Here is a 23,030-nt window from a genome sequence, read left to right as displayed (position 1 = left end):
GTAGCGATTTAAAGGAAAAGTTGACGGATGGACGACAGACGCTGTGGTATGGCATAAGCTCACCATGGTCCTTCGGACCAGGTGAGCTAAAAACAACGTACTATCCCCATTCTAACACACTTTAACAAATATACTACGCTAATATGTTTAGAAACATTGTATTTCCTTGTACCAAAGTACGTAGTAAAATACTTTGTTACTTGAACTGGCGACGTGTCATTCTGCAGCGGACTGACCTATCGGAAAGAAGCTTTCAAAAGTCGGTCATTTGGCCCCTCCCATACTGGAGAGCGCTCAATCTGTATGTTGACGAGGCGTATTATTTGGATTGTTCGTGAACGTCCTGTTACCAAAGTTTATACGACACATTTGGATTAATATTGACCAAGTTCTTACATTTCCATGTCAGTATGCATACCAATCTGTGCTTATCGACAAAATCGGTGATTATTTGTATAGATTTGTGAAGAGTTTTGTGTAAATGCATACGACACATGTGAAATATTTCATTTGATTTTGGATCTAAATACAATGTAGATGCCTTCACATGGATGGAACAAACGTTTCAGTAATAAATCGAGGTAAGAACAAGGAATGTGTACTTTTTACTTTTTAATTCATTCAACAAATACATTTCGTCGGTCGTTTCTGTTCTGTTGCTTACTAGCCTTATCAGCGGGATTTCGCTAAGAGGCGAGCTTGACGCCATATTGTTTTGGTTAGAAACGGGGCGTGGCTTAAGTGCGATGGGAGGAGCTTAACACGATTGATCCTGATTCTATCGCAGATTAGAGCATGGTCCGTATCCAATCAAAACACCCGTTGCAAACGAATCATGTTAGAATGGAAGATAGACAATGCAGTGCATGTATGATTTTCCAACAGACCAACGCTATTGCAAAACCTTTCCCACAAATCTGGTAAGCAAGCGAGTTGTGGGACTGGTTTCATATGTCGAACTAGGGTACCCACATTTCATTTTGTATGTATTTGAAGATTTACTAGCAGACAAACAAAAAAAAACTCTTTTTAACCTTTAGATCTTTTTAAAACTTGTCAAGCTCACAGTCAGAAATTTCTCGAGTGATGTCGATAGATTAGTGGATTTAATTGACTGAAATAAACATCTTGCATAAAGTGTAATGTCTGTTGACCAAATGATGATGAATGAAAGTGAAAAGTCCTTCCGAAATATATCCAGGTTAAATACACAAAATAGAACTAAAACTTGTTGTGAAATGAAGACATAAGGCATCACGTAACAAATGTGAGCATGCCTAATTTAAATAATCAGTTTATCTGGGTCACCTTGCTTATCATTGGCATATACACACTAGGTAGACACACAGTCTCTGTTGAAACGTTGTACCAGGTACTTGATAAAGTCAACATGTTTGTATATTATAGTGGAATAAGCGCCCTTCGTTAATTATTTTTTTAACAATTTCTCATCCTTTTTATATATTCCACCATAACACACGAACATACGCTGATTATTTCTTAAATAAATCATTAAAAATAGATTTCAATATCTAATACTTTATTACACAGTAGAAAAAGTCAATGTAAGGGATTGTGAGATTTCTAGGTAGAATAGCAAAAATTGCAAAAAATTATACATGATAAAATTATACGTAATAAAAAGCAACAAGTTTGTTTAACATGGAAATATGTATATAGGATATGTACACACAAAATCTGTTTATCAGACTAACAACCCATACCAAAATAATTCCCTCGTAAATATGGAACAGCTTGGCATCTGTCTGTGCAATTTATGATCAACATATCATCAAAGAATATAACTCCAGTGTTTTAATCTTGTCTGTGCAACAAATAGCAGTTTACAGACAACAAAGCATATCTAATCTGACACTTCTAAAGACTGAAGAAATTTGCATGGAATTCTGCAAGGTCATTTCTATTTTTTAGAGAAAAGTTTTAATGATAACAATTTACTGATGTTACAATTGATTTATTGATCATAAATTTATGTTGACACAAAATTTAGATTTTCAGGTCACTGCGACATAGTATCGTGTAAGTTAGAAAAAGTTGTACATGGATTTTTGTTTTTTTTCTTTCCTATATACACTGTATATGGTAAATGGCACAATTACATTGATCTGCACTTTGGAATGCATAGGTAATATTACTGGTAATTACCATGTTTATTCAACATTTAAACATTAAGCTCTAGTAAAATGTCATACACAATAAACCCGCCCCTACTTTGCGTCGTAAGTTTATGTACTACCCCCCCCCCCCCCCCCCCTCTCGCGGGTTGCAGGATAAATACAGTACATGTAATGTGCAGTGATAACATGTAATGCAGAAAGTAGCCCGTATTATTGGTTGTCACATAAATCTGTATACATCCGAGTACAATAAATAGAAGGAAACTGTCCCCGAGATATGGTGTTGTATATATGTATCTTTATAATTCGGCAAAATATAGCAAATAAATAATCAAAAATATTATACTCTGTGACCCAGACTTTTAAAAGTGTTAGAATCTAAGATAAAAAGTTTATTTAAGTGCATCAACAGCTCTAGACAGTTAAAACATCTATAAATAAACCTGTGTCAGGGCCGAGTCCACAAAGAGCATCTCTAGACAGTTACAACATCTATAAATAAACCCGTGTCAGGGCTGAGTCCACAAAGAGCAGCTCTAGACAGTTAGAACATCTATAAATAAACCCGTGTCAGGGCCGAGTCCACAAAGAGCAGCTCTAGACAGTTACAACATCTATAAATAAACCCGTGTCAGGGCTGAGTCCACAAAGAGCAGCTCTAGACAGTTACAACATCTATAAATAAACCTGTGTCAGGGCTGAGTCCACAAAGAGCACCACATGTATCCAAAACTAGAGCATCAAAATAATGCTGTTTTAGGGGGAAAAATCATTTCAATTTTGACATTAATATTTATGTTTTTGAGTCTTAAAAATTCCCTTTTCCTCAAAGCCCAAATAAAAGTAAACAAACCAAATATTTTTTTCTATTTCATGATAGTTTTCATATACAGTGTATTGATATGGATAAAACTTTGTGATACAGAAAATGCTCATGATCAATCCTCCGCTGTAGGAAATTCTTTTGCTTCACTTTTTTCTATTTGAGAGCATTTCTAGAGCAAGAAAAAAATGTCAAGTTAATGATTTTTTTCTTCATGTCACGATGTTTCCTAAGGTCTAATATAAGTCAAGGATTTCTTTAATTAAGTAGTGTATGTGAAACGTCTGCCGACTAATAAGGTTATAGTGTTGATCTGGTGGAGAATATCAATCTTGTGTTAAACTTTTGAGTAAAGATTATTTATTTTTATTAATGATGCAGTTTCTATGTCAAAATTAAATCATTTATGACTGTCATAGTTTTCTCAGAACAATATTTAACCAATCTTTATACAACACTTTTGTTTGAGTCAAAAAGTACAACATTTTAACAAACAAATTCAACTAACTTCATGCACACAGCAAACTCTTTCATCCACAACTACAGGAAACTATTCGGTCTAAGCTACGTTGTCTTCTCTCAAACACAATCAGGTTATACACTGCCTAGAGACTTAGCTTTTTAATAAATAAACATGATTCATTTAATTTCTGCTGTTTTTCAATATTCAACTCAACACCTATCTTTTTGTTATATCTAGAATCAAATTATTAAAATTATTTCTATCAATTTTATTATCATACGCAGCATCAGTCATGTCTGCCTTGCAGCTTATGGTGTCTGTTTGTGGATGAAAAAGTCTGCCACAGAACAAATTAGCTACAGGAGACGTAGCTCAAGGTCTGTCCAATTTTATCAATTTGGACAATCTAGATTATCTATATCTATCTAGACTATATCAAAAACAAATTAAGATTATCTGACCATAGATATGATAATCTTAGATTTTTAAAATAAAAACAGGACCTTGAGATACGGTTCCCACAGCTGTACACATAACAGGTAACTTCAACAGATCTATATTTACTTTCATCTTTGTTAAACAGGGTCTGTGTCACCCTCGATGTCTTCTTCAGATTTTCACACATCTTAATCCTTTACAGATCTTCACTAACTTCCAGTTCCATCATATCAATTCTGTGTCATCTAAAATGTCCTATTTGTCCTTTTCTTTCTTTGACAGGTCTCACCGACTTGAAACGCCGTAAACAAACCTTTGTTAAATTTCAGATCTGTCTTTTTGGTTCAGTGCCACCTAAATTATCTTCTCTGTCATGTGCCCTGTTCAAATTCAACAGGTTGTTTTGGATTCTGTAATCTTGAATTATACATCTTTTTCAATAAAGAACTCTTCAGTTTCCACAAATTCACAAGAGATGCCATGATTGTCATATATTATTTAGAGGCACAAACCACACTATCAGCACCACAATCTGCCCCCCACAAGTTTTCAGACTGACCGCTAAGCATGTTTTACAATTGAACTCCATTCCTTTTAACTAGTTTCTGTCGTCATACGGTTTCCATTGCACTAGCCATGTCTTTTAGCTGCTTGGAAAAATTCTGTGGAAGAAAACAAACATATTTATAGGTAAATCATGTCATCTTATTTTTCTGTGTGGACAACATTTAACATTAATAGGTAGGTATAATATTTCTTTGGAGAAAAGTTCCTGGTTTCCTCATGTAGCCTTGACTGTGTACAAGAATGTTTTTTGTGTGTTAGCATTATATCTTCCTTGCATATATATCTGAGATTACCAAATGAGGTACATCTGTAGCCTTGGGTATGCGGCAAGTCATTTAATAGGATTTAATAGGATATTAGTGGACGCAGGCATTGATGCCTCTATATACACATCAATATCTTTAAAATTCATGTAGTCATGTAGTTTCCCAGCTTGGCAAGGAATTGTCACATGAATATTTCAACTTCTGACCAAATTATACCAATAACAACCAGAGCCCTGAGGTCCCCTGTATATTACTGCACAGGTTAGTTGATGGATACCTGGAACTGCTGGACTGTCATCTCAAATTTATGACTTGTGACCTTCCCTGATGGATCTGCGACCTTGATTGCCATAGCAACATAGGAACTGTTCAAACTACGGCAAGTATCCGAGCTCATCGCCACACCCACTTTCCATTTGAGATCAACCAACTGGAAAATTATACAAAAATTATATAAAGCAATTCAGTTTGAATCATGTTCACCAATAAACTTGTTTGTATAAAATGTAAAACTTCGATAATTATACAAAAATTCTAATTTTTTCAAACTCATGAATCATATTAAGGACAAATGCTGTAAAATAAATCTTAATTTTAGAACTTTATAGTTTCATTATGTAACCAATGGTAACAATCTAGGTAAAAGTACTATAATTTTTTATTTTTTTTATCCTACACAAAAGAGTAAATAGAAATGTATAACCCAGAATAGTCCAGAAACAAATCTTTACTCCGTCTTTATTACCGAGATTTTAACTTAATGACACTATTATATTACCTGCCCAACATCAAGGATTCTGTCACAGTTCATGTCCATTGCTAATCTCTCTCATCAAATCATCATAGTTATATGGATAAGCTGAAAATAAATATGACCAACTCATCAAAATGAACAACTGAATCAGCTTTATAAACAAGAATTCAATAGAATGTAACTAACTGATGTAACATCACATAGTTTGTGTATTAGTATACAGAGACAAATGGTGGTATTGTGTGATTTTGTTTTTGAATCTTCTAAAAACAAAATTCAGAGTAATTTATGTTGGGAGATTGGGCGCTGACAGAACTTTGTCCCTTTCAATTTGCTCACAATGCCCCCTCACCTATAGCATTAAATGCTGGCTGACAGTAAAAAGTCTCCTCATCGCAGAAAAAGCTGGCTGAAAGTCCGTAATCTTTGTCTACACATTGATATTGTTGACAAGTTATATTTGCCTAAACGCATCACTCAGAGTAACCTATCACACAAAACACTGGCTAAAGAGAAATCTTCGCCTTCACATCCCTGTCAGTAATATTTTAAATCTTTGCCTCCCCAACACGAAATGCTAGCTGACAGTACTCTTTGCCTCCCCGACACGAAATGCTAGCTGACAGTAATCTTTGCCTCCCAACACGAAATGCTAGCTGACAGTAATCTTTGCCTCCACAACACGAAATGCTAGCTGACAGTACTCTTTGCCTCCCCAACACAAAATGCTAGCTGAAAGTAATCATTGCCTCCCCAACACGAAATGCTAGCTGAGTAATCTTTGCCTCCCCGACACGAAATGCTAGCTGACAGTACTCTTTGCCTACCCAACACGAAATGCTAGCTGACAGTAATCTTTGCCCCCCCAACACGAAATGCTAGCTGACAGTACTCTTTGCCTCCCCGACACGAAATGCTAGCTGACAGGACTCTTTGCCTCCCCAACACGAAATGCTAGCTGACAGTACTCTTTGCCTCCCCGACACGATATGCTAGCTGACAGTAATCTTTGCCTCCTAACACGAAATGCTAGCTGACAGTAATCTTTGCCTCCCCGACACGAAATGCTAGCTGACAGTAATCTTTGCCTCCCCAACACGAAATGCTAGCTGACAGTAATCTTTGCCTCCCCAACACGAAATGCTAGCTGACAGTACTCTTTGCCTCCCCGACACGATATGCTAGCTGACAGTAATCTTTGCCTCCTAACACGAAATGCTAGCTGACAGTAATCTTTGCCTCCCCGACACGAAATGCTAGCTGACAGTAATCTTTGCCTCCCCAACACGAAATGCTAGCTGACAGTAATCTTTACCTCCCCAACACGAAATGCTAGCTGACAGTAATCTTTCCCTCCACAACACGAAATGCTAGCTGACAGTATTCTTTGCCTCCCCAACACAAAATGCTAGCTGACAGTAATCTTTGCCTCCCAAACACGAAATGCTAGCTGACAGTACTCTTTGCCTCCCCAACAGGAAATGCTAGCTGACAGTACTCTTTGCCTCCCCAACACGAAAAGCTATCTGACAGTAATCTTTGCCTCCCCAACATGAAATGCTAGCTGACAGTAATCTTTGCCTCCCCAACACGAAATGCTAGCTGAGTAATATTTGCCTCCCCGATACGAAATGCTAACTGACAGTATTCTTTGCCTCCCCGACACGAAATGCTAGCTGACAGTACTCTTTGCCTCCTCGAGGCGAAATGCTAGCTGACAGTAATCTTTGCCTCCCCAACACGAAATGCTAGCTGACAGTACTCTTTGCCTCCCCAACACAAAATGCTAGCTGACAGTAATCTTTGCCTCCCAAACACGAAATGCTAGCTGAGTAATCTTTGCCTCCCCAACACGAAATGCTAGCTGACAGTAATCTTTGCCTCCCCAACACGAAATGCTAGCTGACAGTAATCTTTGCCTCCCCAACATGAAATGCTAGCTGACAGTAATCTTTGCCTCCACATGCCATCAAACAAAAAAGATAGATTGTTCTACACAATTAGTGATTTTTAATTAAGATGAAGTTGTATCTGAAGGCCATGATGACTGACCTGGTCAGTACAAACACCTTATATGCTGACATGACCAGCTTACATAACCATCAGTTAAAAAAGCCTTAAAACAGCTATGCATTTACTTAAGTTCATCATTTAAAATAGGTCTATTTTATAAAATTCATATAACAAGAAACTGCAAGGGAAACATGAAATCAATTACTACCATAACTGTCAGTAACACATGTCTTGCATATATAACTTCATTCTTAATAATAAAAATATAATAATACTGGATGCAGGCAAAAGCCTATATATATTTATATATCAAGATTCTTGTAATACATATGAGCTGCAATAATGTAGTGGATATCGCAATGGGACACCAACCCCAGTAATGGAAATACTTGCATTTAATAAAGATATTGAAAAGAAAATCCTGCACTATCATATAAATACATGTAGAAGGTGAAGAAGACAAATGTTAAAATTCCAGCTAAAGAAGCTGCTGTTTTAATCAACTTTATGCTACATTTGCATTTTTGGTTTATCTGAAGTCCACAGGATTTCTTAATCCAGTCAGATTCAATCAATTCATTACACAGCTTAAGATAACGATATTTTAAAACATTTTTTTTTATTTTTCTTTATCAGTACTTTTCGAAAAGAATGACAGTTGTTTACAACATGATCTAAGTCCGTGCTTACAGCAAGTGTGTGGTACATGTACAGTATCACAGTATCACATTGCAGTTAAATTGATAAAGAAAAGAAGAAATTAAGAAAGTGTCATCACACCACAGGTACTAGCCTCGTATGTGTGTCACATACGATGCTAGTACCGTAGTACAGGTTGGGCACAACGGCACATATGGGTAAAAATCCTACATTCGGGTAACAGTTACCCATTTCAGTAATAATTTTATTACTGAAATGGGAAATAAAGTGAAATAAAAGCACACAAAGTTCTTTTACACATTATGAACAAAAAAGGACATCATTCTTTCAACATAATTAAATAAAAATTACAATGAGGTACAATTGTGTACAAAAATATGTAAATTCAGTTGTCTAATTTTTTGTGAAAATTACAAATTGTATCACCTCCATTGCTTAGTGTGTTGTTGAGTAGCTATAAATAGAGATACACAAATCATGCTCACCTGTCATATGTTCACTGGATCAGTCTCTTTGACTACTCACTGAAGTCAATGGGGAACAAAGTCAGCGATATGGTTTGTCCTTTTCACAAAAAGTTAGACATCAAAATTGATAATTTTTTGTGCACAAATGTACATCATTGTGTTATTTATTTGATTGAGTTGACAGAATGACGCCCTTTTTGCTCCAAGTGTTAAAAGAACTTTGTGTGTTTTTATTTCACTTTTTCATTCCCCATTTCAGTATTAAAATTGTTACTCACATGGGTAACTGTTACCCAAATGCAGAATTATTACCCATATCATAATATGCGCCGTTGTGCCCAACCTGTAGGAAGTAGCCTACCTGTGAGCAGTCAACTTTTTCATATGATCATACCACGGACTAATCTAATTCCGTGATCCTATACGGGGATGTGTATATTTCCACAGCAATGATATTAACGATTTGATGTCGGATTATACAGTAAATAACTGTCACACTGATGTGTATGGACGTTATCTGTAATTTGTTATCTCTCGTTATCGCACTCACGTAAAGGCTGTGGGGGCTGCCATTTTCCTTTCTGGTTGTCACGTGATTTCTTAATTCGCTATCACATGATACACATCATGGCGGACGAGAGAATCAGTTTCGGTTTGTTCTCTTCTTCATCGATACTTTTCCTTTGCTGTATAATTTCGTCCACATTTGCAGCATGGCCACTTCCTTATAGGTTTGTAAACTCAAATATTTAACCTTTTCCTCCCGGTTGTTGATATAGATTTCAGATTGTGACCGGTTCATGTGGAAATCGTGTTTTTATAAATAATAGTCGAACTTGGACGGTGGAAGCTAGCACGAGTGTCATCTGGCCCCGACACCAGGCTTAGACATTAGCAAATAGATGTTTGGTGTGGTGTCAGGGCTAGAGGAATCTCGGACTGGGTTGAAGCATCGGCGTATCATCTGTTTCTTTGAAAGATGAAATGTAATGTGCAAACTTAATTATAAATAGCTGACCATCTTTTACCGATATTAAGCCCACCCACTGTTCCATATTTTTAACCTATTTTATGAATGAAAATACGCCATGGCCAGTACCCATTTTTGAGGACTTGGCACATAGAACATAAGCTTATCAAATTCATTCTTACAATATAAAACCATGTCCGGTGTACGTGTTCGAGCAACACATTCTCACTAAGGCAAAGAATTTTAACAATAATTATTAAATTATTTTAATGCGATATTCATGTAATTTACAATAATTATAGAAATGTAAATCTTAACAATGTTTAATTTTCCTTGCAATTTTCAGGAGATATGATCACCGCCCCATATCCAGCCCTTTCTGTCAGGCTGGTGTCATTCCATTCTGTCCAAGTGGAGAGCCCGACAACTCCATGCCATTGTTCAATCCCACAGATCCAGTAGAAATTTATGCTCTTAAGAAACCTGTCTGGCAGTTCAAGTTTGGAGATTTATTGGGAAAATTTGTAAGTGGTTTACGCAAGACATATGTTACAATAACTTATAGCAAAATATAATTGTTTTCCCTGGAACGGTTTCATGGTCAGAAACAATCAATCTTAACCGTTTCACCCCCTATGTAACTTTAGTAGACTCTACCATGCATTGCTATGGATGAGTCCATTATGGTCTACAGTGGTAAAAGGGTTAATAAGAGATTTAGGCTATATTGTGGGGTCTGTTGATTTAGATTTTAGATAGTCCAAAAGTTATATCGTAATTATTCTGTATCATTTCATTATCCACGCTTGGATTGATACAAGATGTTAAATTTGTGTTGACCTTTCAAAGAGTACCCCTGAAATACAGGTGGTCTATGTGCCTCGATCTTGGGCCGCGTGGCATGGGGATTCAGTTTTGTTTAAAAAGGTGTGGTAATTCCTCAGGCCAGAAGGATGTGACGAATGGGGGAAGTAGGACAATTATTTTAAAATCTACTCCTAAAGAATATGGGTTGACAAATTCTAAAAATAGAATATAACATACATGTAGTACATAATTTAAAACTTTTCAAATCTCAACTTGTCAAATGTTAGTCTTATGAATTTCAAATGGTTGAAACAAGTCTGTCAACTCAGAGCAAAAATTAAATCTACATTTAATATTGTACATATATATCATTTTGACAAAATATAGGTAAAACCATTACAAACAATTCAAAATTGAACAGTCACAGATCTGAAGATGGTTTTTAATACTGTTGTCGGAGAGATTTAATTCCAAACACATTTCTTGGAGTTCGAGAGGTACAGATGCAATATGAACCAATTTGCTTAAAAATAACACTATGTCATGTTCTAAATAAATTCAGGGTTGATGATAGTGTAACAGGAGATGGAAAAATGCACAGCCAGTCTCTGGGGTTCAAACCTGTGTCCCTCTAAACTCGGCCAGTCTCTGGGGTTCAAACCTGAGTCCCTCTAAACTCGGCCAGTCTCTGGGGTTCAAACCTGTGTCCCTCTAAACTCTTGAAGGACACTCTTCCTATTGAGCTACCTGGTCGCCAAGGATCAACCCAGTCTAGTTCCGCTACAATAGAATGTCTTTAAGTAATGATAATTCTTTAATTTCTATTCGCAGCATATAATTCATGATGCTCTTGGTATCAAGAATGTGAAGACTGGACATAATTACACCATGGAGTGGTATGAACTCTTCCAGCTGTTTAACTGTACATTTCCTCATCTCCTAAAGAACGACACTCTCCAGTGGTGCAACCAGGGAGCTACCTGTATCTACGACGGGATTGAGGATAAACTGTGGCACCAGAACGGCACACTAGCTAAGGTCGCCACGATGACAGGTATTTTCTTAGGTCTTTTGCCAATCTTTAATCAGGCATAAAGCTAAAAAGGTATGATATTTCAACAAAAACAAGAAAGTGAACTAAGTTTTATTTTATAATAGAAATTGGAATCAGTGAAAATTGCTCATCATAATAAGGTTTAACATTTGTTAAAATTTCACATGATGATTTAGAAAGTCTGCATTGAACATTTGAATTTTCAGGATGATAAATATTTCAATTGATCTCATTAAGTGTCAATAATTGTATCAGATTTTCACCCTCGTATGGTGATGTTATGACATTGATTTCAAAGTAACATTATTTAACACCATCTCTGTACTCTATGTGATCATATGTATAATCCTGTCATTCATGAACCTGTAATTAGTGTCATCCATATCGTTGTACATTGCATTCTTGGATCACTGCAGGAGACCAGTTTAACACATTTGCTGACTGGGTGTTAAAGGACAACCGAACTGGTCTCTTCTACGAAACCTGGACAGTGGAGAGTGAACCTGGTAAGAAATATATACAGTGTATGTACATTGTAAATTACTGTAAGCCTCTTTTTATAACTGGTTCAAATTTCATGGACTTTGACACGGCAGTCAGCCGCTAAAGAATTAGCATTTTATTATTTCATTGGTCATTGCACTTATAGGAAATAATGCAAGTTTGGTAGGAAAGTATATAAAAAAAACTTCCATATTAAATATTTATTACTTGTGCATGCATTGCTGTACACTGAGTATCCAAGTTTGGTACATTTTCCTTACCTAGATCTTGTACGGCAAACTTTGACTTCTGTATCTATATATTTCAGGAGGCCAAATGTGGTTTGACGCTTTTGACTGTGCAAGTTGGGTCCTTCGTGCATTTGACCAGCTTGGTGTAATTGGAGCAAAGTTTGATCACAGCGTTAGCCTGAACTACACACGTATACATCTGTATTCCAGTCAGCCAATCTATCTTGGCAACGAAACCGAGATTTTTGGAAACAAAAGCAATGCAGCATTAGCAAAAGACATGATAAATTTCTATAAGGATTTCCAGTCACATGTCTCTGATGAGAAACTGGTCCTAAACTTATTAGATGCTCTGCTGTATATTATGAATAGAGATAAATTCTATTTATACTACAACAGTGCCTACTGGCTGCTTCCGATGAAGAAACCATTTGCCAGTCTATCGTACGACCAGGTACCTCTACCTGGAGGTGGTGGTGGTGAGGTCTACCACAAACCACACAGTGTTTGGCAGCAGGAAGACGAATACTGGAAAGCAAAATTCGGAAAACTTTGAACTTACATATTATTTTCTATCAAGCAATATCACGTTTAAAAGACCTTGGCCCATATTCATGAAACTGTTTTTATACTATTACTCAGAATCTGTACTCAAGCAAAATTTCTTCTTCCGGCAATGTAATAATACTTTGTCAAAGATATATGGATGAGAGTTAGAGATAATTAAAACCGAATGCCGTTTTTATTGGTTAAACTTAGAAGTTTTGACCTTGTGACATGATTTAAACGGGTATAGAAAGTTAGTTTGAACAAAGAATATATCTACCGGTACTCAAAAAGCATGAGAACAGTTTCATGAAACAGACCCTTGTTGCTTACTTTCTGTTTGTGGTCAACTGATTTCTCCGTTTTAGTTCATTCTACTGATTTATAATGTCAAGAAGACCTGATTGCTTGTTTTTCTTTATTGGAAACGGTGTGATATGAACCGATTGTTCTACCTAGAATGATGAAACAACAGGTTGACCGATTTCTATTGGTCTTTTTTTCAAGGGTAATAACGGTCATATGTTCCACTGAAACAAAGTAACCCATTTGGGATGATTTTCGATCTTTTCATCTTCGATACCTCGGTATATATAACATCTGCTAAGATATTGAGCTCATCAGTGTCAAAGACTCTTAACATTGAATACAGTGACATCCGTTTAGTTTCAGTACACTACACTTTAGGTACCTAGTGATGGTAATGTAGGTTTAATGATGCTTCAATATCTTACACTAATTTACTTTCTACAAAATCACATTTGTACATCTAACATTGTACATCTAAAATGGACACTCTTGAAGTAACCATATACTTTGGCCAGTTTGCAGAGAGTCCTGGATTGACCCTAGTCTTAATTAGCAGATGTTGCAATTTCTGGCTAGTTTAGACAAAAGTGTGGTTTAGCTAGTGTACTCAAGAAAATAATTCTACAGCGAGAAAATGTTCCCATTTTACAGCATTGGAATATATTGTAGAAGAATCCATATTTTTTCCCTTTAATCTTTTATGATTAAGAATTATAACATCATATCACAAGAATGAGTCTCGATACTCTGTTGTAGGGTTGTTTGAGGTTCATCTCTTTGGTGGGGTAATTTGATACAACAAAATCTTTATAAAAACAATACACAATTCAGACATCGTATTTTTAAAGATGCACGAACAATACACAAATCAGCATTTACTTACATAAACTCATAAATGATATCAATCAGAATCAAATCTGTACACCCAACCTCATTGTAAAATTTAAACAGAATATGGTCACATGGTATATATACCTTTATATATTATATCTTTTATAATTAATTTATAGATATGAATATCCATTAATGTGTGTTTTATTGATTTATGCGATAATCAGTATTCATTTTAATTATATCTATGTACATTTTGATATGAATGAAATTTAAATCTTATGTGATATTCTGCATGTTTAATTTTATACAAGTGTAATTTGGAGATTTGTGTGTAATCTTAGTATATAAAAATGTTAATGAATTTTATGTTACATGATGGAATTTCATGTTTTCATACAAAAAGGTTATAATCAAGTTCTGATTAATTGTGGTTTACTTCGTTGTCATCATGCCTATATAGATCCTGGTCCCTGGTAATTGTAGTTATGTGTGATTGTCATGATAATACTAGGAAAAGGTAAACATGATTTCTATGGAAGTGGTGCTTGTGGTCATGGTTTGAATGATAGAATTCATGTGTCTAGTTGTGGTTTAAGCTATATATGATTCCAGTGGTAATGGGGATTATGTATGCCTAGTCATGGTTTCAGTTCTCATAGATTTTAATTATTGGCCATGTTGCTGCATGGTCACCATAGAGTTGTTATGGTCATTGTACATAGTAACTGTGGTGTACATTATAACCGTGGTGTACATGGTAACCGTGGTGTACATGGTAACTGTGGTGTACATGATAACCGTGGTGTACATGGTAACCGTGGTGTACATGGTAACCGCGATGTACATGGTAAACGAGGTGTACATGGTAACCGTGGTGTACATGGTAACCGTGTTGTACATGGTTACTGTGGTGTACATGGTCAACGTGGTGTACATGGTAACCGTGGTGTACATGGTAACCGTGGTGTACATGGTAACCATGGTGTACATGATAACTGTGGTGTACATGGTAACCGCGATGTACATGGTCAACGAGGTGTACATGGTAACCGTGGTGTACATGGTAACTGTGGTGTAGTAATTATATAATTATGGTCCTAGTTGTAATGATGCTGGAAACTATAGTTTTAGTTGGCATGGTGATGTAGGTCATGTTACCAGCTGTTATGGTCAATAAAGTTATCATTTAGGTCCCAGTTGTTCAAAAGGTGATTAGCTTGATAAGTGATTAGTTCAAATTTGATTTTTTTGAGCATCTTCAAAATATAACCATTAACTGAGTTAAAACTTTCCAAAAAGCAAATATTTTTGCAGATTAAAACTACATACAAAATATCATATTTTACCTTGTTACTGACCAAATTTTTGGAGGTTGAAAAATGATGTTAAACAGTGATTCGGCTAATCCCCTTTTGAACAACTACATTGTAGGCACTGGTTGTCCTGATCATAGTAGTCCTATAATTAAACCAGTTGTCATGGCAATGATTCAAGATGTCATGGTCATGTACATCATGGTGGTGGTTCATGTAATCATATCGTCAAAATCTACGTTAGAGTTGACATCATAATTATGATGTCATGGTTCCCATTGTTGTTTTTATAGTCATTATGGTTCCAGTTAGCATGGTGATGCCATAATCATAGTTTCTAATAGCATAGTGATGCTAGTGAAAATGTTGTTGGGTCTTTTGATCAGGAATTTCAAAATTACATCATGTTCTCCTACAGGTAAGAATCATTTAACTGTAGGACTTATTACAATCATTAACAGAAAGATAGCTGTGATTTTAATAGGTCACGTATGCTCTTACATAGCGTTGTGTTGATTTTATTTTGTGAAATTATTTACATTTGTTGATTTTGAATATTGGCCTCATATAGCTTCGCAGCCATTCATGGTACACTGCATATACTTCTTTCAATCTATATTCTAACACCACTTATGAGTTTTTAGTCTGCCAATATGGCAACAGTTCCAGTTTTAATTTAACCGAATGGACAGCAATTGGTGTTTTTGTATTACCTGGTATTGCAACTAATTGTTGGAAGTGAAGTCAATTTCAAAATATGTTGTAACGTTTCATTTGTGTAGTAAAACAGAATAAATATAATCAAAGTGTTTGTCTTGCCTTTTATATTTCCCCCATAAGACTTCAATTCTGTAACATGAAGATTTGTTTGCAGTTTTTGGGGTAACTTGAGTCGCTCAGGTGACCTATTGCGATTTTGTCTGTCATTGTGTTATCCATCATGTATAAACAATCATATATATTTTTGACTTTTCCACATGGGCTGCCTGAAGTGCAGGGCCATAAGAGGTCACGGAATGCACCACCTTCCAAAGACTTCTTCTGTGAAACTTACATGTGGATTAACCTGGGGATAGGTGAACCTTTCCTCAGGAACTGTCCGTCATATTTGATGAATCATCAGTCTGAAGTGTGGATTAGAATATATAGGTACTCAAGTTTGGCTGACCTCCATCCAAGGGGGCTGGAGGGGAGCTCGAGGGCCATAAGGGATCTCAGAGTACAAAACCATCAAAACACTTCTTCTGTGAAACTTACAGGTAGATTTTGACGAACGTTTTCATAAATAATGCTTTGATGATGATCAGAATTTATTCTCATGACGGGGCTGAACCCACCCACCCACCACCCATTATAGTTTTGACATCTTTCCAGAAATTATCTCAGAGTTTGATGATTCTAGGTAATAATACTAAGTAAAGATGTTTCTGACCATGCAAGTGGTAGTGGAGCCAAAAGGGGTTAAATTGGCTAAAAAACAATCTTCTTCATGAAAATTTCTACAAGAAATATTAAAGGTTACAAAAATACAAAATACAAAAATTGGATGTAGTATGTTTAAGATATGTAGTATAAAAGGGAGGAAACAAAGAAAAAAGTTGACAATAGAAACACTTTTAATATATATATTTAATCATATTTATTTACAAAATAAATGGTTGAACATTTGTTTATAAGCAATGTACAGACAAATTGGTGATATTTATATCAGCATTAATGAAACAACCTGTATTAAAACCAATATTCTGTAGCACTTCACATGGAACTAGAATATGTTTAACTTGATTTGTTTTAAGTTTCTATCCGTTAAACTGTTGACAGGTATTACAATAAAGAAAAATATGTAACTAATTATTTTTTGTCATAGTTCAGGGAATAACTATCTTACATTTACATTTCTTTGAGAAAACTATTGATTTCTTACAGTTTTTTGTCTAAGAATGACTGTTACCAATTTAAGAAATTTTGGCAAAAATCATCTGTAACTGGTTATGAGTAATCTCCCTTTGACCAAAAAAGCACATACGTAATTACACCAAAACTCCAGGCTATAATCTTTTTCTTAAATAAACAAAGAATTTCAGAACAGAAACTGGCAGCATTTATAATTCCTGGAGAATTGTTGTGACACTTGAGACTTTATACTAAGTAACGAGATGAAACAGAACAGTTACTGTACACATAACACCTTCAAAACAGACATGTAAGTTCCGGCACATATTCAGATCTTCTTGCTTGTTTTCCCTCTCGCTTGGTCCCAGACTCTCTCACTTTGTGAAGATGAAATCAATGGAATGTCTAAATAATTATTAAGTTTTTTAGAATACTAGTACAAACTTGTTTTCTTCATGATTTTCAGGAATTCTGTTTCATTAATTTCACCATCGCCATCGCGATCTGCTTCATCTATCATTTCCTGAAAAATAATTAAAGAAAATTCAAATTTACAATTAAGAGGTGTATTTGTATATCAGATTATTTTATTATTTAGTAAATTAAATTTTCTCTATTCAACAAATTCTATTCATCACACTACCAATACTGTATTTAACATAAACAATAATCGAGATATTCATACATGGTTAATGACTATAACGTATGTACAGATATGATGAATATTTTTCCTCTGACATGTCAAAAATCACCATGAACAATGCTGTTACAAGTAAAACCATATAGCTACAGTCCGAACAATCTCAATTTCAAAACTACAAAGTCAACGCAGCAAGAATAATATATTCAAATGCATCTGTAAATATCACTTCACACAATCAAACATGTAGATGATGTTTGTATCGGAGGAGGGGATGACACAAAGCAAAACTTCAAAGACAATGTTATACATTTGATATATACATCATAAAAAGTTTGTAGGGCCAGTTTTACCCACACACTTATATTTAAACTCCCTCCTGTCCCTTACACTAGTTTTCCTGGAATAGCTGCCACAAAGCTGGACACAGTAGACTTACCTGTAGTTCCTCATCTGTTAGACTCTCCCCTAGTTCTTTGGCTACACGCTTGAGATTTTTGAATGAGATTTTACCAGTGTCATCATCATCAAACAGTCTGAATGCTTTAAGGATTTCTTCTTTTACATCTTTTTCACTCATTTTCTGTGTCATCAACATCAGAAACTCGTTGAAATCAATGGTACCTATTTAAAGAAGACAATAATGATAATTTTATATTTATAATAAATAAATAATCTTATTTTGGATACTGTTTTTAGTTTGTTAGTAGAAATTATGAGCGACCAATAGAAAAGAATAATAATTAACCAGTTTCATTTCACCACATGTATTTGTTAGGCCACCATTTCACCACATGTATTTGTTAGGCCACTGTTTCACCACATGTATTTATTAGGCCACCATTTCACCACATGTATTTGTTGGGCCTACTTTGAAATCCAAGGGTTTTGATTTCAATATACATATATATTACTTTCGCACCCTTGAATTATATCACAACAAAATTATTTTCAGGTATAATAATCTGACTAATCGCTAAATTGGTTTGATTTGGTTTGGTTTTACATCCTTATAACAGCTATAAAAGATACCGGTATGCCAAGTTTTGGTGATTGAAGAAAGCCAGAGTACGTACAGGGAGGAAAAACCCAACGACCTACGGAGGTGGCATCTGCCCACGTACGCCTCAAACCATTGACCCAAAGCTGTCAAACCTCCCTCATTAGGAGGGAGACTCCTTCATTTTGACCAAAACTTACCAATTTCTCTCAAAACTCCCTCATTAAAGTCCAAACTCAGACAAAGTCAAAATCTACATCCTGTGGCCAAATGATCTCTTAGTTACTGCAGGGTGTGTGTGTGTAATGATCTTAAGTTGATAACAGGTGTGTCTGAATCAAATGAATGCTTTTTGGAGTTGATACATAAAAAGGGAAAGAGAAATTGAGCAAAGCAGTTAAGTCATGTTTCGTGCACTTTCTCCCTCGTTTCAAATGTTGAATGAGGGAGATCTCCCTCCTTAGAGGTTTCAGAGCTTGAGGTTGACATCTATGGTGACCGAGTTGAGGGCTAGTGATTGTAGATGATCAGACGCCTTATCTTGGCGTTGCCTCGACCAATCGTTAGACTGGCACCTGTCCTTTGAAAATTACAGAGGAGCTACCTCTAACTTTAACACCTGTGGATTTATAGTTAGGCTGCAGCTCAATTCCTTTGTTCTTCATCAGACAGGTCTACTTGTATTATCTGCAAGATGTTGTGTAAGATGTGTTCAACTTTGCCATGACTTATTCCAAAAACACAAGGTCACAGAGAATATATATGTGAAATTAGAATGGAACCCTTGGATTCTGAAGATGATGCTGGATTTTATTTAGGAGTTCTATCCAGGAATGTATACCTGTTCCTTCTCTGTCGATGTCTGAAATCATCTTTTTTATTTCTTCTTTCTTCGGCTCAAAACCTAACGCTCTCATCGCCACCTGCAAAACAATTTTTTGTTATTACTTCTTGAGAATTACTTTTAACACGAACGCTGTGCTATACACAGTAGCTGGGATATCCAACACACACCTATAGCTAAGCACTGCAATAATACACATCTGTTGAGTATTTTCCAATTTTGTGTATACACATTTATAATTGTCTTTTGGCTTCCCGTTGACCGAAATTTCAGGACTATATTTGCTGAGATTAAATGGTCAAAATTATCACTTAAATATATAGCCAATCATGTTTTCTCTAAAACTCATTTTCGTAATGTAATTTGATGCATTTTGATTTTTAATACTATTACAGCACTAACATTGCATATGGATATCACTTCAGGACAAATGAAGCTAGCCCTGACAAGGTGGGAAATGTAAAAAACTTATATTAATATACAGTAGTTCATTTCAATAACTGATAGTGCTTTAAGGTAGAACAAAAAGCACATGTTTTTTTACCAAAAATAAAGTTGAAAATTATGAACATTTATTGTTCTAAATAATGTTCATTTGCACAACATGACTGTATATATGCAAGCATAAAGAACTAGTACTTATCACAAGATAACCTAATTCCTTACAATGCATTTGTACGTAGCATTTTTGCTATTTTCATCACACATCAGTGTATATTTTTTTACCTTTACTTAGCAATCTTCTTGTTTAGTCATATGATTTAGAATTACAACTGTTACATAATTAACAACAAGTGTATCGTTATGTCATAAAATATATTTGGTAATATAAATATTTTTACCAGCATTCTCCATTAACTCCACTATAGAATGTTTGGGGTAATCCTATAAGACAGTACAAACATACCTTGAGTTCTTTTGCATCAATTGTACCAGAGCCATCTGTGTCGAACAAATCGAACGCCTCTCGGATTTCCTGTTTCTGTTCCTCTGTAAGCTCTGGTTTGGGACCACCTTTCTTCATTCCCCTCCCTGCCAGAGCATTTTTCTTTCCCCCGTAACTTGCCTACACAATGGAAAATGTACTTTTATTGTCTGATGTGTAAATAGTTTATATTACTGATAGATGCTTGATAAAGAGTACTTATTAAAGTTTCTGAGCTATTTGTTAGGTACAATGTACAGACATGACCACTAAGATGTCCCTCACCTGCTTTTATGGTCAGAATTTGTAGATTTCATAAGAGATACTGTACTATGAAAATAGTATAGCTTACAGGGGCATTTCTAAATTTTATTCAGACTTATTATTAAATCATCACACTGATATATAATTACATTTAAAGATTATTGGGCCAGATAAAACCATGTGGGTTTCAATTTCCAAAATGAGACTAGATTTGTCAAAAAAAATAAACTGTTCAAAAAACATGATAGGCAAATCCACATTGTTGATGTCATCCAATTAAGATCATGGGGTTTATATACCACGTTACTGTATACTGTCTAGCTGGTATCTGTACTGAAATGTAGCTTCAAAATAAACACGGCACCAAAGGTGTTTGTCGTACACACATCCATATTTAATGTATCTGGTGTGTAGTGGCCATGGGTGCTTGAAGTAAATGGGTATTGTAAGGAGATTCAAACTCCCGTAAAAAAATATCCGAAACGCCAGAATACAGTACAGCATTGTCAAAATAGTTTATCAACACTTCAACAAAATTTCAAATACTGTACTGTTTGTGTAAAAGATGTGCATTGATTCACTAAATATTCCTCGTACTACATTTGTAAACACTTATTTTCAAATCATCAACTGCTATCATATATGTCCAAACTTTCAAATGTTCCCGACGAAAAGAATATGAATAAGTTTTATTCAAATATAGAGGTTGGCCACTGAAATGTCAACATTTCGTGTGTGTGATCGCGAAACATGCAGAATCTTGCATCGACAGGGAAAATATTAGCCTAATTTCCACCAGGTTGACATATCAATCGTGTTTTAAGATAAAGTTTGATGTTATACAATGCGGCATAAGTGATAATATTGAAATTATGGACAGAAATCCTGCTAAAGTACCGCAAATTAACGAATTATTATGTCTGAATTGAGCACGTGAAAACATACCATGTCTGTTTTGTTGATCTTCGAGACGAACCGACCGCCTTTCAAATGCCCGGATGTTAATAACGGGGTTCCCGCAATAGAGCATTTTGATTGGCAGATAATATTTTCATTCATTAAGGAAGAACGGTCATTGTAAAATAAATTCCTACAGCTGCGTGGTCTTTCAATAATTTAGAAATAGTTTCACATGCAGTTTAAAACCAACCAGGATTCCATTGAATTTCGTGAAAGATGAAATTTCCCATAAGAAATTGTTTTCTAAGGATCCAAATTGGATCAGGACCATCAATAAATGTGTCAACAGTTCAGTTATAACAATGTAAAGGCCTTAGAATACATAGTAACTGCTTCTTTTTTTTCTATCTATAGACAAATTAATTTAAAATTATTATGTTCAAATAGCACCACAAGATGTAATTCAAAATCTAGTATATAGGCCTATGTACCAAATCGGACCCGAGACCCTCCGAACTCTAGTCGGACGCTCTACCAATTATATAATCGACCAAGTCGAGTTCTGCTACATTCCTCTCTCCTTTTTGTAAGTCTTCGCCCACGAAGACACAACTTTTTACAACCCAGGTTCGAGTATCCCATTGACAAGCATACACCAAATGCTAGAAGTAACATAAGAGGAAAAATTAACGGCAACACCGGGGTTCGAACCCGGGACCCTCCGAACTCTAGACGGATGCTCTATCGATATATTGAGCTACATGGTCGCCAAAGATCGATTCAGTCCAGTTCCGCTACACTCTACAAATGATCATAATAATACTTCAGTTCAAATAGCAGCATGTATAACAGAGGTCGATTATTTTGTCAATGCCTCTGCTAGGAATCGAACCCGGGACCTCTGGTTTATTAGTCTTACGCTCTACCGAATACGCTAAAGAGAAATTCTCCCTAGCCGAGTCGGTAGGAAACGGCTACTTGTACCAGGGTAACACACTCCACCTTCATGAAAGAACTCGTCCCGAGTGTTTCAGGGGTAATTACCGATTCCTATGCAATTAAGTATCGCTACAGTATGTTGTCAATATTGCCCGGTCCCTACGTGGGCGCCGATGTAACAGAAGTCATATTTTTTTTTCAATGCCTCCACATTCGAACCCAAGGCCTCTTGTTTAGTAATGTTTACTAGTCTTACGCTCTACTGAATAAGCTAAATAGACATTCTCCCTAGTCGAGTCGGTAGGAAGTGGCTAGTATTTTACCAGGGAAGATGTTTTCAAACAATTTTCATAAAAAAACAGGTACTGTGTTTAACATCTCTTGTTTATAAACAAGCAAATGGGGCGGATTAAAAGTGTTCACAACATTTAACACTGGTTCGAGACTATCTTTAATACACAAATGTAAT

The 23,030-nt window shown here is 35.6% G+C and overlaps 3 protein-coding genes across 4 annotated transcripts; 1 reads left to right on the top strand and 2 right to left on the bottom strand.

The window, feature by feature from the left end:
- Positions 1-1,523: 1,523 nt before the first annotated feature.
- On the bottom strand, positions 1,524-9,187 carry LOC110440414 (COMM domain-containing protein 6-like). Of its 2 annotated transcripts, none has more exons than XM_021483477.1 (4): positions 9,140-9,187; positions 5,474-5,554; positions 4,973-5,125; positions 1,524-4,524 (listed from the first exon to the last, which is right to left on the bottom strand). In XM_021483477.1, exons 2-4 carry the CDS (start codon positions 5,510-5,512, stop codon positions 4,474-4,476), a joined length of 243 nt encoding a protein of 80 aa, XP_021339152.1. In that variant the 5' UTR covers positions 5,513-5,554; positions 9,140-9,187; the 3' UTR covers positions 1,524-4,473. The 2 variants fall into 2 exon arrangements, with proteins under 2 accessions (XP_021339152.1, XP_021339153.1); XM_021483478.1 differs by lacking the exon at positions 9,140-9,187 and adding an exon at positions 8,951-9,120.
- LOC110440413 (ceroid-lipofuscinosis neuronal protein 5 homolog) lies at positions 9,182-13,968 on the top strand. Its single transcript, XM_021483476.1, has 5 exons — positions 9,182-9,320; positions 9,906-10,083; positions 11,198-11,420; positions 11,837-11,926; positions 12,232-13,968. The coding sequence occupies exons 1-5, from the start codon at positions 9,205-9,207 to the stop codon at positions 12,708-12,710; spliced, it is 1,086 nt and encodes a 361-aa protein (XP_021339151.1). The 5' UTR covers positions 9,182-9,204; the 3' UTR covers positions 12,711-13,968.
- Positions 13,969-16,767: 2,799 nt separating this feature from the next.
- LOC110440448 (caltractin) lies at positions 16,768-21,725 on the bottom strand. Its single transcript, XM_021483545.1, has 5 exons — positions 21,668-21,725; positions 20,441-20,599; positions 19,531-19,612; positions 18,129-18,313; positions 16,768-17,572 (listed from the first exon to the last, which is right to left on the bottom strand). Exons 1-5 carry the CDS (start codon positions 21,668-21,670, stop codon positions 17,483-17,485), a joined length of 519 nt encoding a protein of 172 aa, XP_021339220.1. The 5' UTR covers positions 21,671-21,725; the 3' UTR covers positions 16,768-17,482.
- Between the last annotated feature and the right edge of the window lie 1,305 nt (positions 21,726-23,030).

The sequence above is a fragment of the Mizuhopecten yessoensis genome, unplaced genomic scaffold (genome assembly GCF_002113885.1).
Source record: "Mizuhopecten yessoensis strain PY_sf001 unplaced genomic scaffold, ASM211388v2 scaffold11181, whole genome shotgun sequence".
In the NCBI taxonomy this organism is placed as follows: domain Eukaryota; kingdom Metazoa; phylum Mollusca; class Bivalvia; order Pectinida; family Pectinidae; genus Mizuhopecten; species Mizuhopecten yessoensis.
The sequence above is the reverse complement of the archived record's forward strand: the minus strand, read 5'-3'. Positions and strand labels throughout refer to the sequence as shown.

What these genes read in the sequence shown, in the direction of transcription:
- LOC110440414 (XM_021483477.1), bottom strand. Translation starts at nt 5,512, where the DNA reads ATGGACATGAACTGTGACAGAATCCTTGATGTTGGGCAG. An exon ending in GAATCCTTGATGTTGGGCAG is followed by an intron (nt 5,126 to 5,473) that starts GTAATATAATAG and finishes ATAATTTTCCAG; the next exon opens with TTGGTTGATCTCAAATGGAA. An exon ending in TGACAGTCCAGCAGTTCCAG is followed by an intron (nt 4,525 to 4,972) that starts GTATCCATCAAC and finishes TTTCTTCCACAG; the next exon opens with AATTTTTCCAAGCAGCTAAA.
- LOC110440413 (XM_021483476.1), top strand. Translation starts at nt 9,205, where the DNA reads ATGATACACATCATGGCGGACGAGAGAATCAGTTTCGGTTTGTTCTCT. An exon ending in TAAGGTCGCCACGATGACAG is followed by an intron (nt 11,421 to 11,836) that starts GTATTTTCTTAG and finishes GGATCACTGCAG; the next exon opens with GAGACCAGTTTAACACATTT. An exon ending in GACAGTGGAGAGTGAACCTG is followed by an intron (nt 11,927 to 12,231) that starts GTAAGAAATATA and finishes TATATATTTCAG; the next exon opens with GAGGCCAAATGTGGTTTGAC.
- LOC110440448 (XM_021483545.1), bottom strand. An exon ending in CATCGACAGAGAAGGAACAG is followed by an intron (nt 18,314 to 19,530) that starts GTATACATTCCT and finishes TTCTTTAAATAG; the next exon opens with GTACCATTGATTTCAACGAG. An exon ending in TAACAGATGAGGAACTACAG is followed by an intron (nt 17,573 to 18,128) that starts GTAAGTCTACTG and finishes ATTATTTTTCAG; the next exon opens with GAAATGATAGATGAAGCAGA.